Here is a 17,825-nt window from a genome sequence, read left to right as displayed (position 1 = left end):
GGGTGAGGAGGCAGGGATGATTGATAAATTAGCAGCTAATTGGCAGCACTTAATGGTGGAGCTGGTTTGTTTAAACGAGCCCTTTCGGGGACAGCCCTAGGCAGGGCGCAGAGCGCATTCGGCACACAGCGGGAGGAGAGGAGGTTCATGTCTGTCTGTCTGTCTGTCTGTCGCTTCTGGAAAAATCCCTCCTGAGTTTCCCTGCTGTACAAGACTGTGTGTGTACTCTATTTAAATCCATCTCCCCTTTCCCTCCCTCCCTTCTCTCCTTTCTTCTCACTCTGTTTTTATTTCACCCCCTATCTCCCTCTCTGATGAAGGGAGAGGGAGATGCTGTGGAGTTGGGGAGGAATGATGGAGGGAATACAGAGAGCAAAAGAGAGCAGAGAATGACGAAAGAGCACAGAGACCGTGAATAGATGGGAGAGAGAGGGGGCAAGGAGGTTAATGTGTTTTTTCTGGGAGTTGTGAAAGGAGGGAGAGGGATGCCTACTTGCCAGTTTAATCAAGGAATGCTGGGAGGTTGTAGCTGTGCCCTTTGACCTCAGTTATCCACTGTAATAACCAATCATGGCCGGGCGCTCTCCCTGCTCACCTTGCTGGATTGATTCATCAGACTGAATGACACACTGATGCCCTGAGAGTGACACACACACACACACATACATGTGTGCACACGTTCTGAGATGGACATGTGCGCACACACAAAATGACTGATGTTCTGAGATGGACACACACATGCAAACGGATATACAGACTCGCGACTCGCACAGATGCACGCACACAGACACAATCGCTGTTAAAGGTACTGGAGCAGAAGCTGGTCTGGTAACAATGAGCCTTCCCTCTCGCTGCACACAGATCCATATCTCTGTAAATATACAGCGCTGTATTATAGCAATGCATGCATCTAGATAGAGAGAAAGGGAGGGGGTAGAAGAAAAATGTATAGAAAAATGCAGCCTGGTGGCTCTTCTCCCCCCCCCCCTCCCCAACAGTTTCTCATTTTGTGCACCTAGTACATCTCTCTCGTATATAATGTTTGTTTATTTATACAGAGGGAGATGGAGAGAGAGTGAGAGTGCGAATTGCTGGCTGGAGGGTAGGGGAGGTGAGGGGGAGAGATGGATGGGTAGAGGAGGGGGAGGCAGACGGGAAGATGAAGGGAAAAAGAGCAGCTGAGATGAGAGAGATGGAGAATGATAGGAAAGATGGTTTGCAAAGCTTTTTTATTTTTATTTTATTTTTTATTAATAAATATATATATATGTATACACACGCACGCACACATACAAAACACTTTTTTTTCCCACAATGACAGCGGGGCCAGGGGTGCGGTACACTGACATAGGCAGTCTGTAGGCCTCAGGTCCGGGCTGAGTCCTGGCCCCACAGGTACTACCCCATAGTGCCACAGATCAGGGGAGTGTATGATTGGTTGGATGTGACAGTATTGTTAGTGAATTGGTGTGTCAGTCTGTCACTGTCAGTCAGTGTATCAGTCGGTCAGTATCTCTCCCTCCACCCCCCCCCCCTCTCTCCTCCTGCTCGTTAGTGTGTTAATTGCACAGACTGTGTGAGTCCCTCAGCTCAGTGCTGCTGTGATTTACGCTAATTATCTCCTGTCACTGGAGCTGCTGTCTTTGTTATTCTATATCCCTGGCACTACGCTCGTGCGCTCTCTTCTCTCCTCTCCCCCCTCTCTCTCCCTCACTCCTTCTTCCTCTCATCCCTCACGCCTTCTCCCTCCCACCCCTCTCCCTCTGTCAAAATAAAATTTCAAATTCAAAATTTGCTCTGTTGGCATGATGGTAATGCAACACGGGTGCCAAAGCTTTTAGAGCAACAACAGAGCCATCAGAATCCACCCTGGCATGGGGACCCTGGGATGGGACAGTGGCAGGGAGTTGATTTTATGGACAGGAGCCTGGTGTCAAAGGCACTCAGTATTATTTTGCAAACATAATGCTCTCATTTTCTCTCAACAAAATTGTGAAACCGTGGATTCTTATTGGATCGGCATAACCGCACAATGTCAGGGGTGGGGAGACTGAGTGAGTAAGAGGAGTCGGAGGATCACGCACACACTTGCACGCACACACAAATATACACACCCAAAGTCACTGTCGGGTTTCACATTCACTGCAGCAGTATCTCCCTCTTCCAGTGCAAAACCAGCGGTAAAGGGATCCTTACCCCACTCACAGGAGAGGGGCAATGGGGGGGCGGAGGGCACCGGGGTCTCCAGTTTGATGGAGCCGAATTCTTCAAGGGAAAATGTAATTTAGCTGTTCTGCAGAGTAAAGCTCTCTAAGCATCCCTGTATGAAAAATAGGCCATGCCTACTTGCCCCTGTATCCCACTTTCATTTGTTTCTGTATTTTCCAACAACACCTTGAACCTCAGCCTCTAGCCAGCCCTGCAAATTTAAGCTTAGCCCTTCTCCCTCCCTCCCCCCTGTGTGTGTGTGTGTCTCTCTCTCCCACTCCCTCTCTCATTGCTTCCATGTATTTTTTCTCTTCGTTTTCATTCTGGTGGTCGCTTCCTCTCTTCCTTACCATGCCTATATTTGTGTGTATTGTCTGTTGGTTTTTGGCCCCCGTTCAGGCCTGCACTTGTGCAGCCCTCCTCCTCTCTGTGTGAGGGGAAGGGAATTAAATTGAATGGAATTGAATTGAGATTTTCCCATTTGCCTGTCATTGGCTCCTTCTTTCTCTCCCTATTTCTTGCTCTCCGTTCTCTCCCCCTTCTCCCCTCTCCCTCCCTGTCTGCACAGTAATGGAGTAAGTGTTCGGTTCAGTCTATAGACTAAATCCAATAAAGTCACACTAATGATGAGATTCTCTCTCTCTGTTGAATCTATCTCTTTGGACTCACTCTCTGTATGGTCTTCTAATGTGTGAATTTAGTTATTGTTAGTGTTTTTGTGTGTGTGAGAGAGTATTAGTGTTAGTATCTGTGTGTACGTATTAGTGTTACAATCTGTATTTGTAAGTATATAATTGTTAGAAGCAGTGTGTGACTATATTGTTTGTAACCGTGTGTGAGAGAGAGCTAGTATATTAGTTTTAGTATCTGTGAGATAGTATATTAGTGTGTGTGTGTGTAAGTATATTGTGTTTGAATCGGTGTGTGAGTTTTAGTTTATTAGTGTGTTAGTATCTCTGTGTTGGAGAGTGTTTGAGTCTCCTGTGTGGTGTATAGTGACTGGATCAAAAACTACACTTATCTCTGAGAAACAGAGTTTGAGAGGGAGGGAGAGAAAGCAAGATGGGGAGAGGAGGGAGGAAGAGCGGAGAAGGTTTTTATTTTTAGGGGAGAGCAGTAGACGGATACTTGGTGACATAGTTAGACGGATACAGCATAATATGCAGAAAAATGTACAAAGGGAGAGACGGAGAGAGGAGAGGCTCAGTGAGATGAGTTTAGCAGAGTGACAGATGTTAGTAGAGAGAGCATTCTTCTATTCATACTGATTATACTTCTGCACTCTTCTAATGTTTAAATTGCATTTTGTATTGATTTTTATTGCTGCACTTTTGTAATGCTTTGTAAACTGTAAGTTGCCCCTGGATAAGGGTGTATGCCAAGAAATTAATATGATATGAGAGAGAGAGAGAGAGAAGGGGGGGGGGGGGGGGCACAGTTATTTTTTTTTAATTGTTGACCATATGCGTGTGTGTGACATTTGAAACTGATTTGACATTTATTACTATTGCTTTGGCAATACCTATTCTTGTCACGCCAATATAGCACTTTGAATTTGAGAGGCACAGCGAGAATACATATTCTGATCACGCCAATAAAGCAATTTGAATATTTTGAGAGGTGGAGCAGAAAGAGAGGAATGGGGGCACATGGAGAGAGGGAGGGAGGGAAAGAAGAAGGAGGGAGGCATGAAGAGGGGGGGTACACGGAGTGGGGGAGGGAAAGAAGGAAGGAGGGGGGCATGGAGAGATGGTGGGAAAGAAGGGAGGAGGGCACGGAGAGAGATGGGGAAAGAAAGGAGAGGGAGGCACATGGAGAGGGAGGGGGAGAAGGGGGCACACGGAGGGAGAGAGGGGCACAAGGAAGGAGAGGGAGGGAGGGAGAGCGAGAGAGAGGGAGGTAGGAGGCACACAGAGAAGAGTGAGAGATGCACACTCTGAGTTCAGTCGGACGCTTTTTGTCACTGTGCCAGACTGCTTGTGATGGGATCCATATGCTGTCTGATCTTTATTTAGTTATTCATGTAAAAAAAAAAAAAAAAAATTCAATGACTGGCTGAGAGTCTGGAGAAAAATGCATGAATGCATTGCCAGCAGTGTCTCCCTGGCGGGGAATGGGTTTCAGAACCCAACTGCCATTGCAATAGATGGATTAATACATTATATTAAAACCATGTCGGCGACACTGGAAATTACTGGAATGCATTAATTACTACATTAATGGGAGAGGGAGAGAACTGGAGGAGTTGGAGGACGATGAGCATCAACACAATCACATTCGCACATGCACGGACAAGAAGTGTACTCTTGCAACACATCCATAATCGCACGCACTCAATCTCTCACAGGCGCACACACTGTCGCTTTGGGCAGTGTCTTTGCAGCTCTCTCTCTACAGAAGCCACTGGGAATCTTATCTGTTAGTGGCACTTGGCATTATTGTGTTTATCTGTCCTCTCTGCGCTGTTAGCAAGAAGTCCCAAGTCTCTCGCTACTCTCTATCTCGGTAATGTGCTATACTAGCAGGCACAGGTGCCACTGGAACGCACCACAATACACAAGAATGCGGGAACCCACTGTGATGTTCCACAACACACCACTGTCAACATTGTGTGCTTTTTTTTTTTCTTTGAGTGCGAGTGTGTGCCCGTGTGCAATTCCACATGCCTGTGTGTGTGTGCCGTGGGAATCAGACCTGGAATATTTTACTACATACTTTGCTCCCCACTCCTGTAAATCCCACCTGCACAGCAGCTCAGATCAGGTTGCTTCCTCTCGTGTTTGAGCTTTGCAGGACCAGTAGTGGGGAGGGGGAGGAGATGTAGGGTAGTGTCCTATAGAGACCAGCCCCACCCTTTTTGTCCAGTTGAGCTTGCTGTATACAAGAACATAAGAGAGTTTACAAACGAGGAGGCCATTCGACCTAGCTATTTTTGAATGTTCCCAAATTGACGGCTTCAGCCACATCACTGGGGAGTTTGTTCCAGATTTAAAAAATATATTTTAATGTTTAATTTCATGGATTTGTTTGGACTGATTTGCACTGCTGTGGCCCTGCTGGTAGCCCTCAGTGATGGCTGGTGGCCATCCTGTCTGAAACCCCAGGGCCCGAGCCTCCTACACTACTGCATGAGAAGGATGTCCCCTTGCCTTTTCTTGTGACCTGTGTGTGTGTGTGTGTGTGTGTGTGTGTGTGTGTGTGTGTGGCCCTCTGCTTGGCCCTCTGTCTGTGTCTCTCTCTCTCTCAATTCAGTTCAATCTCTCTCTCCCTTGCAGGTGTTCCGCAGCGGGGAGGGGATGGGCATCCGGCTGGACAGTGCGTCGGCCTTCCAGGGTGCAGTCATCTCCCCGCATTACGACTCACTGCTGGTCAAGGTGATCGGCAGCGGGAAAGACCTGCAGACAGCCGCCGCCAAGATGAGCCGTGCTCTCGCCGAGTTCCGCATCCGGGGCGTCAAGGTAGAGGGGCCGGGGGTCACGCTGGGGGCAGGCTGTCATGGCGAGTTGTCCTGGGGTCATGGCAGGGGTCAAGTGGGGTGCTAGTGTGAAGGGGACAGCAGTGAGTGCAGCTTTTTATTAATTTATTGTGGTTGATGGACCAAAAGGTTTTTTGGGGTTGAGGGTATCTGGGGCCCCCCCTGGCGTGTCCCAGTGGGTTTTGTGGGGGAGCATGTGGTATTTGGAGATCCCTGGGGTATTTGGTTGGTACCTGGGGTATATGGGGTGTCTCTGCTTTTTAATTAGGTTTTTGGATGGCAGGGGTATCCGAGTGGAGCCCGAGGTATTTTAATTAGGTATTTGGATGCAGCCTGGGTTATTTGACTGGGGTTTGTGAAGGTCGTGGAGAGAGAGACTCGATAACAACCATCTGACCCAATACACTGGCCCAGATTGGGCCCCAGTCAGACCCACTACACTGGTAGCGCTTTTCCACCGACAAGGAGCCAGTGCCTGATCTGGACCTGTTCCTTGCTTTTCCGCCGCACGGAGCCGCTTTTTCTGGCACCAAAAACCTGCTGGTCTGGAAGCAAGGAACCCGTGACGTCAGGGGCCGGGGCGGGTAAAGGCGTCTCCATAGAAAGTGATTTGCTGGAATTCAGCCGCCATGTTTAAAATGCCAGCAGAGACGCACCAGTGAGGAGAGTTTATTGAAAATGAGCGAAATCGGCAGCAAACAGCGGTCTGTCAGAGACACTACAGTAACAATATGTCTCGCCAGGTCAATAACTAGTTAGTTGTTGTCAAATGGCAGCAATGAGAGACGACTGAGCGCAGCTTCTGTGACGGGAAAGACGTGTTACAGCGATTATTATGATGATGAGAGTTAATGCGACGATATTATTGCACAGAAATGTTGTTTTGTTAATGAACTGGTCATTATCTGGTCCTTACGGGCAGTTTCTTCCGACACTGGCAGAAATGCGGTGTGACGCTGAATCCAGCGCCCCTACAATCGTGTGTCCCGGGTTGGTTTGCGCATGATTCATAATTTATGAATAAATTCATTTTCTTAGCACAGGGCGAATTACACAACATACATAATCTACAGTAAGAGAAGATCAAATGCACAATAAGCGCTGTTACACTGATGCACTTTGCAAGCGATCACACCACAACAGTGCTGACAATGGATTATTATTATTATGTATTTCTGACCATCAAAACATCAGAGCATTGCTGCGTGTCTGGCAACAGGGACAATGCAACAGTGATTTGGGACCATCATCCCAGATTTCATCAATAAGCACAATTTCCCATCAGACCATTAACATCACCTGAGATCGTCCGACAGTTTATTGATCTGCCACGACTGCGCCACAAATACCCCCAAAACAGCCGCATCCATAATCAATAGGCTAGCCTATAGTCATTGTGTTTTAAACAAGAATAAAAGTAAAAATACGCCATAAACTGAATGAAAATGTATCCACTCATACAGAGTATATTCACAATTAACTGTGTGCGCGGTGATGAATGCATGTTAACTCGATCTTGTATTTTATTCAATACAGTAAAAGTGTCTGAAATAGCAAATCCCTTAATGCATCAATAAAAATAAAAGGCTGAGTTATCTTAGCATATTTGTATAGCTGTATTTTCGTTTCTGCTGTCTACATGTCTTCTCGTTTTGTTTTTACAGTGTATCTGTGCTGTGTGCAGACGGTGAATGAGTTTGATTTGTGATGTTAAATAGGTTTAAAGTCGCAGTCCTCGGTGCTGATTATTATTGCTGTGTTTCTCTTCTACTCCGCGCTTGGGAACGCCAACACCAGTGACGTCAGCATTCGGTTCCCAAACCGGTGTAAAAGCGGGCCGGTTCACTAAAGATCAGCTGCTTCCCAGGCCGAACACCGGCTCCGGCTCCAGCACCGGCTCCTTGTCGGTGGAAAAGCCCTATGGTTGTGGCGGTAGTGGGCAGCCCTGAGTGGTTGTAATTGTGGTTTCTACCGCATTGAATTATGGATCTTAATGGAGAGAGAGATCAGGATTTGGTTACAGTTGAAAATACACAAACTTTTGCACACCCGGACTTGCTCTTCTCTGCTCTTGTTTTACCTCTCCACCTCTTATTTTCCTCTCACTCCCACATGTCTCCCTGTCCCTCTTTCCCTCTGTCTCTCCCGCTCTGCTTCATTTCTTTTCCATCACTCTCTCTCTTTTCTCCTACCCCCCCCCCCCCCCTAGCACTCCCACCATCTCCTTTTGCAGTCATCTCTTGATCGTTTTCTCAGTCTCTACCAGGTTCTCTCACCCACACACACTAGCTCTATCTCCATTTCCAGTCTGGGCCTCTATACTATAGTCCACACAGCAATGGCTCTCATTCATTCTTTATCAGTCAGACAAATTCACTGAATGACACTGGTAGAGAGTCTGAAGGACAAATGCAGAGAAAGGGGGAGATGAAATGAGAGATGTGAAGAGAGTGGCATTATGGAGGAATAAAGGGAGTGAGTTGCACAGGGAGAGGGATGGAGAGAGCGACAGAGTGGGGGGGAGATAAGGATGAGAAGCAGAGATACAGATGAGAGAGAGGAAAAAGGGAGATGCTGAGGAGGAGACAGATGAGAGAAGAAGGGAAGAGGAGAGGCAGAGCTTATTTAATTTAAAATGCGATTCTAAAAAAGGTGGGTTTCGTATGAACTGGTGTGAACTTGTCTAAATCCTGCCGTGTGTGTGGGGTGGGGGGGAGAGAGGGAGGAGGGGAGATAAGAGGGTGAAGGAGAGTGATAGAGGGATAAGGTGAGAGAGACAAAGGGAGGGCACAGATGGGGAGAGAGAATTACAGATGCTGTCTATTGTTAGGCTCTGCGTCAGTGTTGTTGCTTCACCTCCATTCACAGCCTGTGATTAATGTGACTGTCTGTGAGACTGTGTATGTCAGTGTGTGTGTGTGTGTGTCTTCAGTCATGTACAGACCCATACATACACACACTTGACACAGAGACATGGAAATTGAGAGAGACGCACTAACCGGGAGATGCATACGGATAAACGCATTACTTCTTTCTCTCTCTAGCTCGCTCCCTCTCTCTCTCTTCCCTCTGCATCTCTCTTTCTCTCTCTCTCTCGCTCTCCCCCCTCCCTCCCAAGGTAGGGAAAGTGACAGGCCCGTCCTTGTTAATACTGTGCTAAGCTGCTTTCTGTGGAGTGTAATAACTGGGCTAAGCCGGCTAATACACACACTGTAGGTAAGAGGCCCTGCTTACAGTGACAGGATGGGGGGGGGGGGGCAGTGTCTGTCTGTGTCACACTCCTGTCATTCACCACTGTTAAACACTGCCTCCAGCCCAGATGGGGATCGAGACAGACAGTCACACACATGGCACTGCTGTGCTGCGTCAGACTGCTGTTATACTGTGCTGTGCTGCATTATATTGCACTATATTGCACTATACTGTACCTCACTGCACTGTTGTATTGCACTATATTTGTAATACTTCATTTCCCTCTCTTTCTCCCTCGCTCTCTCCCTCGCTCTCCCCCTCGCATCCAGTGAGTTCAGTAATAAGTGAGAGTGCAGCGCTGTGTCCCTATCAAATCTGCTGACACCCTCAGAGAGAGGTGTGTGTGTGTGTGTGTGTGTGTGTGTGAGTACGAGCGAGGGAGAGATGGAGCCAGAACAAAGGAAAGGAGAGAGCGAGAGAGAAATGAGAAAATGAGAACCCCACATACCAAAACTGGAATAAACTGTCATAACACCTCTGTGCTCTCCCTCTCCCTCGCCATCTCTCTCAGCTCTGTATTGCTGGAGGCGATTTCTTAAGTCTATAAATGGCTTCAATTCAACTGGCAAAAAGAGTTGAATCCATCTGAGAGGGAGGGAAGGAGGGGTGGGGGGAATGAAGCAAGGTTGGTAGGGGAACAGTCCCTCCATCCTCTTTTCTGTTCCCCTTTTCCCTCCTCCACACTCTTCCCTCCTTCCGTCACACTCTCACACACAGACACTCTCTCACTCTCATACGGTCTAACACAGTAACTGCTGAATTTACCAGTCATCCTTTCAGGGAGAGCGAGAGATCTGCACTAGAACGAATGCATGAAAGAAAGCAGGGAGGAGGGGGGTGGGGGTAGGGGTAGGGGAAGGGGAAGGGGAAGGAGGAAAGAATGATGGAGGAGAGGGATGGAAGGATCTAGAAAGTGCAGGGAGTACAGAGAGATGGTGGAAAAGAGGGTGAGAGGGTGACTGAAATGGATGGGAGGAGTGGAAGCATGGAAAAGGATAAAATGGGGGGGGAAACGGGGAAGATCTAGGGGAACGAGGATGAGGGGCAGGGATTGGGGGAGAAGGAAGGAGGGAGATGGTGACAGGGAGGGGGCAGCACTGTATTGGAGAGATGTCAATCTTGTTTGTTCTCTCACTCGGTTAAAACAACCTCGCACAAGCCTGTGATCACTCTCGCTTGCTCTTCCCCTCCTTTTCTTTCCTTCTTTCTCACTCCTCTGTCTGTCTTTCTCTGCATCTCCCTTTTCTGGGTGAGAGCGAGTCAGGGACAGTGTGAAGGAGAGAGAGTGCTGACACAGGGAGAGAGATGAGTGCTGAGAGAAAAGAGGGAGGGATGGAGAGGGGAGAGAAGAGAGTCAGCACCCTGACTGATGCGATCACAGTTGATTGGGAGATTCTGCTGAGAGCAAGAGAGAGAAGGGGACAGAGGAGAGGAGAGGAGGGGGAGTACAGTCTCTTACCGATTTTTCTCTCCCAGGTCATCCCACAAGGTATTCTATCTATGGGGATTGGGGTCAGGGATTTCCTACACTAGACCGTACTACAGTGGACTGTTTTCGGAAACTCTCTCTCTGAAACGCACGCATACTTGGTCACTCACTGACCCCCTCACTGTTGCATTTCCATATTCTATGTGTCTACAGTACTGGCAGATGACGCGAGTCATTGGGGGTGAATGGGGAGAGATTTCAGCAGGTGCAGGAGGGTCATTGGGGTTCTGCTGACAGTGGTCTCTGGGAGATGGTGAGAGTTCAGGAATGACTGTCCTGCGTTTCCCATCAGGATTCTTTATTTATCCACTGTGGGACGGTGGTGTCTTTACAGGTTGTCTGACACTAACTTTTGAGCTCCCTCTCCATCTGTGTATTTTTCTCTTCCACTCCCTCCTTCTTTCCCATCTTTCTCTCTCTCTTAGTCTGTCAGTCTCTTTCTCTCCTCCTCATTCTCAGCCCCATCTCCATCTCAGTGGGTTGTCATCAGAGTCAAAGTTTAGATGCCAAGAGACTCGGACTCCAAAACAATAAAAATCCTCAGGTTTCGTTTTAGTTTTTCTCCCTCATCCTTTATATTTTATTCATCTTTATAATCAGGATTTCAAGTCAAGGTAAGATTAATAACTTTGGCAAATTTAAGAAGAAAATAAATGCATCCAATCAATTTATTATTGTTATTATTAGTCCCCACAATCAGTGTGTGTAAAGCCAGTTCAGCCCAGATCATTGTAGGCCTGTTTACTCTTTTTAATTATTTAATTGCTAATCCACTTAACCCATTATGGATGTTATTGGGCCAAAATCCTGTACAGCAATACAATGCAAAGGGGTGATATTTCACTTCCTAATAATAATAATAATAATGGAACATATTCAACACAATTGAATTCCCTTGCTTTTGTCTTACTGTAGGAAAATTCAATTAAAATGAAGTGCCCAAAGATGATGTCATTGTATCCTAGACTCACTGTAACCAGTTGGCCTTCTCATGAAAATAAATTATTTCATCCAGGTTAAGTATTAAAATGAATAATGATCCCTCTCCCTCCTTCTCATCCTCCATCATTTTCTGCCTCTAACCCCCTTTCATCTGTGCTCTCCCTCCCTCATTCCTCTTTCTCTTTTTTTTTTTTTTTTGCTTCTCTCCCCCTCCATCTCTATCTAATCTCTTTGTCAGCCCTGTGTGTGGTGTCGGGGGGGGGGGGGGGGGAGAGGATGAGTGGATAAGGCAGGCAGGCTGTGAGACGGATCCACACACATCCTTTCCACTCTACCACAGCCCACCCATGCTGCATGTCTGCACCTTTTTTGGCGCCTTAGAAAATGTAACCAAATTACTGGAAATAAATGCATAAATCAATGAATGAAATTTTAAATTAAAGGAACCAGTACTGACTGTTCTCCCCAGCTCACAACAGGACCCCCCCCCCCCCCCCCCCCATAGCTTAATCCCCTGTGTGTGTATATACATACATATCCATGTTCATATATATAACCTTAATATCTTAATATATACTTTGTCCATCTGTCTTGTTTGTCTGGTGGCTGCTGCGGCTTTGTCCTTTCTATTGATTAATGCTCTGTCTTGCAATCAATCATTAATAGTAGTCAATCCAGGATTTGATTCTGGATTTTAGAATCCCCAATTTGTAATCCAGCAGCAATCAATAATCCAGAATCTTCAAATCAATAATCCAGAAACCTTGAAAGAATCGGTTGGGGGAAAAAAACAGAATGGGGGGGAACAAAATGTATATAATAATCTCAGAACTCAGAGTTAGTCTTCCAGCGTTCCCAATCCATAATCCATATTCACATGATCTCGTGGTCCATCTAGTTTTTTGTGTTTGCCCCCCCTCCTTGTATGTTTTTGTTTGTTGCGTCTTGTCCTTTTTCTTGTTTGTATCGCTTGCACAAGCCTCCCCAGCTGTGAAACTCTCCTGGCCAAAGACTTTTCAGATTTTGTCTATCTATTGCTGTTCTGTTTTATCTATTTATTCTGTTTTTAGGAAAAGTCTTGTTCTATCCTCTCTTCCCCCAATATAACAAAATGGTCCACTGTACAGGTTTCTGTCTCTGTCTGTCCCACCAGGCGGTATAGTGGTCAGTTGAATTCGATTTCAGAGTTCTCGTGTGTGTTGGTGTCTCAGAGAGGGAGGAAGGCTAAAGGAGAGGAGATGAATGGGGGAAGGCATGGGATTGGAGGGCAGGGGAGTGGGGTTGGGGGGGTGGTCGTTATACCACGCTCTCCTCCAGCTCGTCTTCGTGGGTGGTGGTGTTGATCCCCTTTATCCCACCGGCGTTGGCGCCACTCCAGCCTTTCCCACCCCTCCCAGTCCGGCGGCCCTCAGTGGGGGTGGCGGCGACGACTGGGGGGGCGCAGTGCATCAGCACGCCGTGCACGGACTGGCTGCGCCGGGTCCAGATCACACTGAGCCGCTTGGCATAGCTGTAGCAGGTGGCGGCAGTGCCCATTTCCCCCATGTCGAACGAGCAGCTGCGTCTGGTCTTGAGGACCAGGGAGGAGGTGGTGGAGGAGGAGGAAGAAGACAGAGGAGGAGGGAGTGGGGTGGGGGAGGGATAGTGGGGGTGGTGATGGTGCATGGAGCGGGGAGATCTGGTCTCCCAGGGCAGAGGGGGTGGGTGTGGAGGAGGAGGTGGGGGAGCGGAGTGCTGGTGGTGGGCGACTGTGGTTGTGGCAGCGAAACTCCCCACCTCCCCCTCTCCTCCCGCCCCATAGGTCCACCCCGAGGCAGGGGGCAGCGCAGGCAGCCCCCCTCTCAATCCCGGCGCCCCCCCGAGCTCGCCCCTGAACTTGGGGCGCCCCCTTTTGCGCGGGGGCTTTGCGCTACAGTACAAGGCCACGCTCTCGCCATCCGGGCCAAAATGTGGGGACGCTCCCTTCTTGTAGGCCGCTACCAGGGGTGGGGGCACAGGCATCAGGGCGCTCCCGCTCCCAGCACCTCTCTGAGTCACCACCCCGTTGAAGATCTGCCCATTCCCATTGGTCTGAGAGTAGACGTCGATGGCTTTGGGCGAGTGGCCATGGGAGGGGGTGGAGCCTGGCCCCAGAGTGTTGGCAGAAGCTCTGTACTTGAGCATCATAGTCACGGTGAACACCAGCAGGGTCACCACCACAACACCCCCCACGATGACAGTCAGGGTGCCACCCAGGAAGTGGTGGTGCAGGGAGTGGCAGAGGGGGAAGTCCTCTTTGGTGCTGAACTGTGCACAGCCCAGTACCCGTGTGGCAGCCATGTTGGTGGTGAGGTCATCAAAGATGGCCAGCACACAGAGGTCATAATCCACCCCAGACACCAGGTTCTTCAGCAAGAAGCTATTCGTGGTGGAGGGCAGGATCCTGAGAGGAGAGAGCGAGAGAGGGGGATGGGTTAATGGGGGAGACGGATAGAGGAGGGAGAGATTAAGTAAAAGATAGAGGAGGTGGAGGAGAGCTCTTGGTAGCGAGTGCCTGCTGTGTAACACCCTGCTAGGCCGATGCACTGACTCTGTGTCGCGACTGTATCCGAGTTTGGCCCTGGTGGGGATTACCCCGCAGGGCTGGATGACACTGGCTCTTGAGTCAGGGATATTGAAACTGATCCATATCTATACAGTGAGTGAGTGTGCCCGCAATACGTGCGTGTGCCTCATTCAGTTGTGTGCAACTACGTGTTCAATAAGGGGCCAGTGCCATTTCTGATGATGGGTAATGCATGTTGGGTGTCCACTGCGTGTTACGGGGCACGTCTCCTCACCTGTATACCAGCGTCTCATCCGCCGTGCAGTTATACTGTATTTGGTACATCCACACAAGAATGGGCGAGGAGGAGGAGGAGGAAGAAGAGGAGGTGGAAGAGGAAGAAGAGGAGGCTGATGAAGAGGCAGCAGCTGCAGCAGGAGCAGGAGGAGAAGAGGTTTTTCCCAGAAGCCACCTCACCTCCGCGGACGTTGCGGTCACATCTAGCACCCCCACTAGCCTCTCCCCTCCCTCCACCCGGGCCCCGCCCCCTTCCCCACCGGCCCAGCCCCCACCGCTGCTCCCGCTCCCATTGGCCATCCCTGTGCCTATGCCTGCCCCCATCGCCCGCCCGTTGGCCGAGGTGGCGATATCGCCATGGGACTGCACAACAGGCGGGGGAGGTGGCGGAGGCGGCCCCTTCCCAGAGGCCCCTCCCCCATTCCCACTCCCGATGCCCTTCCCGTTGGACCGGTGGGGCAACGGGATGATCTTGAGGTCCACCTGGGCAGTGGACTCGCCGGCTGCGTTGATGGCGATGCAGCTGTAGGTCCCATCATCCCGGACCGTGGCCACCAGGATGTCCAGCGTCCCGTTCAGGTAGGAGGCGGCCCGGGATGAGTTGGCCACGATGCGGTCATCGGGGGAGACCCAGTGGACGGCTGGCTCAGGGTCCCCGATGGCCCGGCAGCGCAGGGTGGCCCGCTGCCCTTCCAGCACCCACAGCTTATGTGTGTGCCGTGTGATGAGGGGTGGCTCACAGGTGAACTCCTCTTCAGGGATGGACCAGAAGTAGCGGCCAGCCAACGGGGGGGGCGAGGCACACGTCTCCAGGTCGTCCTGGCGCACCAGCCGCCGCAGCCACAGCAGCTCGCAGTTGCAGTGCAACGGGTTACCTCCGAAGTTCAGGTTGGTCACGGGGGTGTAGGGGGTGGGCGAGACGGCGCCGGTCTGCGAGCGGGCAAACAGCGGGTCCGGGGGAAGCGTGCGCAGCCGATTGGAGGTCATGTCCAGCCGAGCCAGCTTGTAGAGCTCGGAGAAGGCGCCCTCCATTACATGGTCAATGAGGTTGTGGTCCAGGTTGAGCGTGTGCAGGGCGGCCATGCGCTGGATCGCCTCCCAGGGCACGCGGCGCAAGTTGTTGTAGGACAGGTCCAGGTCCTCCAGGGTGGGCAGGAAGTCCTCAAAGGCCAGTGGGGATAGGGACACCAGCTGGTTGTTGTTGAGGGTCAGGTGCTGCAGGTTGGCCAGCCCCCGCAGGTCCAGGCCCCCCACTGCCGTCAGCCGGTTGCCGTCCAGGTGCAGGGCCCGCAGGCTCTCCAGGTCGCCGAAGCAGCAGGGCGCCAGCCGGTGGATGCAGTTGCGGGACAGCGTGAGGTCCACCAGGCCGGTCATGTTGTGGAAGTCCCGGGCGCCCACCTCCCGGATGAAGTTGTCCGCCAGCCGCAGCTCCACGGTGCGCCGGTCCACATTGGGCGGCACGAAGAGCAGGCCCTTGTTGGCGCAGAGGGTGCTCAGCGACTCGGACAGATTCTGGCACACGCAGTGGACCGGGCAGCCCCGGCAGGTGGTGGGGGCCAGCATCAGGAGGAGGGAGGAGAGAAGTGCCAGGGACAGGGCCAGGAGGGAGGAAGGGTGGAAGGAGAGGGAAGGGGATTGGGGGAGGGCATGTAGGAGGCGCATGGTGATTTGGAGGGGGTGGGGTGGTTTCAGAGCAGACCCTGCGTAGAAGTAGAAGAGGGAAAGCCTGAGAAGGAGGAGCAAATGAAAAAAGAGAGGGAGGAGAGAGAGAGAAAGAGAGAGGGTTAAGATTTATTTGCACTTTTTTCTGGCGTGTGGAGTGGATGGATATTTGTGTGATCTGCATACTCTCACCCTCCTGAAAATGGGTTAGTAAGATAATTTAAAACAAATGCATAACAAAACAGAACAAAGAGAGCCCTGAAAGCAGAATCACTCATGTTTTAATGCAAAGTCAGGCCCTGATCTGGGCCAGTATAGTGGATCTGAATGGGGCTGCTGTTGGTATCGTCTCTCTCGACCAGGAGCTCAAACCTGGCCCAAAGGTCAGAGAGGGAGACCTATTGCGGAGGCCAAAGGTAACAGTGCTTCTCTGAAATGGGAGTGTATCGGTTCTAAGGCCACGCAGCTTCTGTTTAGGAAGGTGAAGTTCATTTTCAAGTTGCGAGTGGAGTTGTAGGTCAAATGGATAGTGTGTCTAGGTGGGGATGGGCAGAGGTTAGAGGGCATTTCTGTGGTGGAAAGGTCAGTTGGCGCTCTGTTTGCGGGTTCAAGTTAGTCTTCGGTTAGTACAGTATATGGTATAGATAAGCCTATTAGCCTCCCCCCCCTACACACACACACACACACACACGACTGTCTGACTCTAGATTTCTATTGGACAGATGTTATTAAGGAGTGATTCATCATCAGATCTGAGATATCTCCATCGATCTCTGTGCGTCTCTCTCTTTTCCCCCCCCCCCCCCCGCCTCGCTCCCTCTGTCCTCTCCTACCCTTTCTCCTTTCTCCGTCACCTGCTCTGTGTGGGTCTACTAATCCTGTTCTAGACAGCAGGAGGAGGAGCGGAGGAGAGCAAGGGGGTTAGACACTGCTGTACAGAATACCAATGCACAGTGCACAACACACACACACACACACACACACGCACACACGCACACACGCACACACACGCATATCTTCAAACCCTGACAGTCTGTGAGTGTGAGTGTGTGGGTGTGTGCCTGCATGCAGTATTTGTGCATGCAGTCTGTGAGTGTGTCTGTACTAATGTATGGAAATAGGGAGTTAGTCACCGCAGACATGGGAATGACCCCAATCTCTCTCTTTCTCCACACCACCCCCCCCCCCCCTCGTGTTTATCTTTTCATTTCTGGCCATTTGTTAAGCAAACACACAGCCCAGCTCAAAGTAAATAAGTTCTCAGTGCATCTCGGCGGGGCTCTGCAGCACAGAGGGTGGCATTGGAGATGGCACAGAGCTGAGTGAAGTGGAAGTGTGGAGGGAGGGAGGGAGGGTATGAGGAATACTTGATCTTTCTATCATCCCTCCTTCCGTGCTCTCACCCACCGTCTTTTTTTTTTTTTCTTGTCCCCCCTTCTCAATTCGATGAAATTTGCATTATTGGCATAATAGTGTATTGGCATTGCCAAAGCTTTACAGAAACGATTCAAGAAAATATTTCAGTAAAAAAAACAAAATCTATGATAGATATACTCCACCCTCCCACAACCCAAATACAAACCGAACCGGCCCCCTCCCTCCAGCAGGCATGGTGTCGTACACTGGACACACTGGAGGTGGGAAGGAGAGTGATTTTATTAATTGTCCCTTTTTTGGGAATATTTTTCAGCTGTCCTGTCTCACAGTGACCACAGAGCCTGTTCTCCCTGGCCAGCCAGCTCTGCCTGTGTCGGCCTGTCTCTATGGCCAGGCTGTGGTCACTGAGCCGGGATTTGGTCAGGATCTGCCTCTGCTTTGTGTTTCACAGTCACCAGGTATTCTGCCAGGCAGTAGTTTCAATTGAGCGTCCGATAGCACTCGAGTTTGTTTTGTGTTTTAGTGTTGGTTTCCCAATGGGCCAGAGAGGAGTGTTTGAGATGTTGTATTACTTGGTTTAGTCTGTCTCTGTGTGTCTA

The 17,825-nt window shown here is 50.1% G+C and overlaps 2 protein-coding genes across 6 annotated transcripts in view; one reads left to right on the top strand and one right to left on the bottom strand.

Annotated features, from left to right (window-relative positions):
- The window catches only part of LOC136764729 (pyruvate carboxylase, mitochondrial), a 55,260-nt gene that overhangs the window by 24,800 nt on the left and 12,635 nt on the right, over window positions 1-17,825 (top strand). For all 5 annotated transcript variants that reach the window (XM_066719021.1, XM_066719020.1, XM_066719023.1 and 2 more), the window contains one exon: window positions 5,484-5,666. In XM_066719021.1, coding sequence (XP_066575118.1) covers window positions 5,484-5,666 — 183 coding nt within the window. The remainder of the gene's footprint in view (window positions 1-5,483; window positions 5,667-17,825) is intronic.
- LOC136765036 (leucine-rich repeat and fibronectin type-III domain-containing protein 4) lies at window positions 11,873-15,854 on the bottom strand. Its single transcript, XM_066719511.1, has 2 exons — window positions 14,186-15,854; window positions 11,873-13,788 (listed from the first exon to the last, which is right to left on the bottom strand). The coding sequence occupies exons 1-2, from the start codon at window positions 15,847-15,849 to the stop codon at window positions 12,663-12,665; spliced, it is 2,790 nt and encodes a 929-aa protein (XP_066575608.1). The 5' UTR covers window positions 15,850-15,854; the 3' UTR covers window positions 11,873-12,662.

The sequence above is a fragment of the Amia ocellicauda genome, chromosome 12, assembly GCF_036373705.1.
Source record: "Amia ocellicauda isolate fAmiCal2 chromosome 12, fAmiCal2.hap1, whole genome shotgun sequence".
Taxonomy (NCBI): domain Eukaryota; kingdom Metazoa; phylum Chordata; class Actinopteri; order Amiiformes; family Amiidae; genus Amia; species Amia ocellicauda.
Note: the sequence above shows the minus strand (reverse complement) of the source record. Positions and strands in the feature narration are given on the sequence as shown.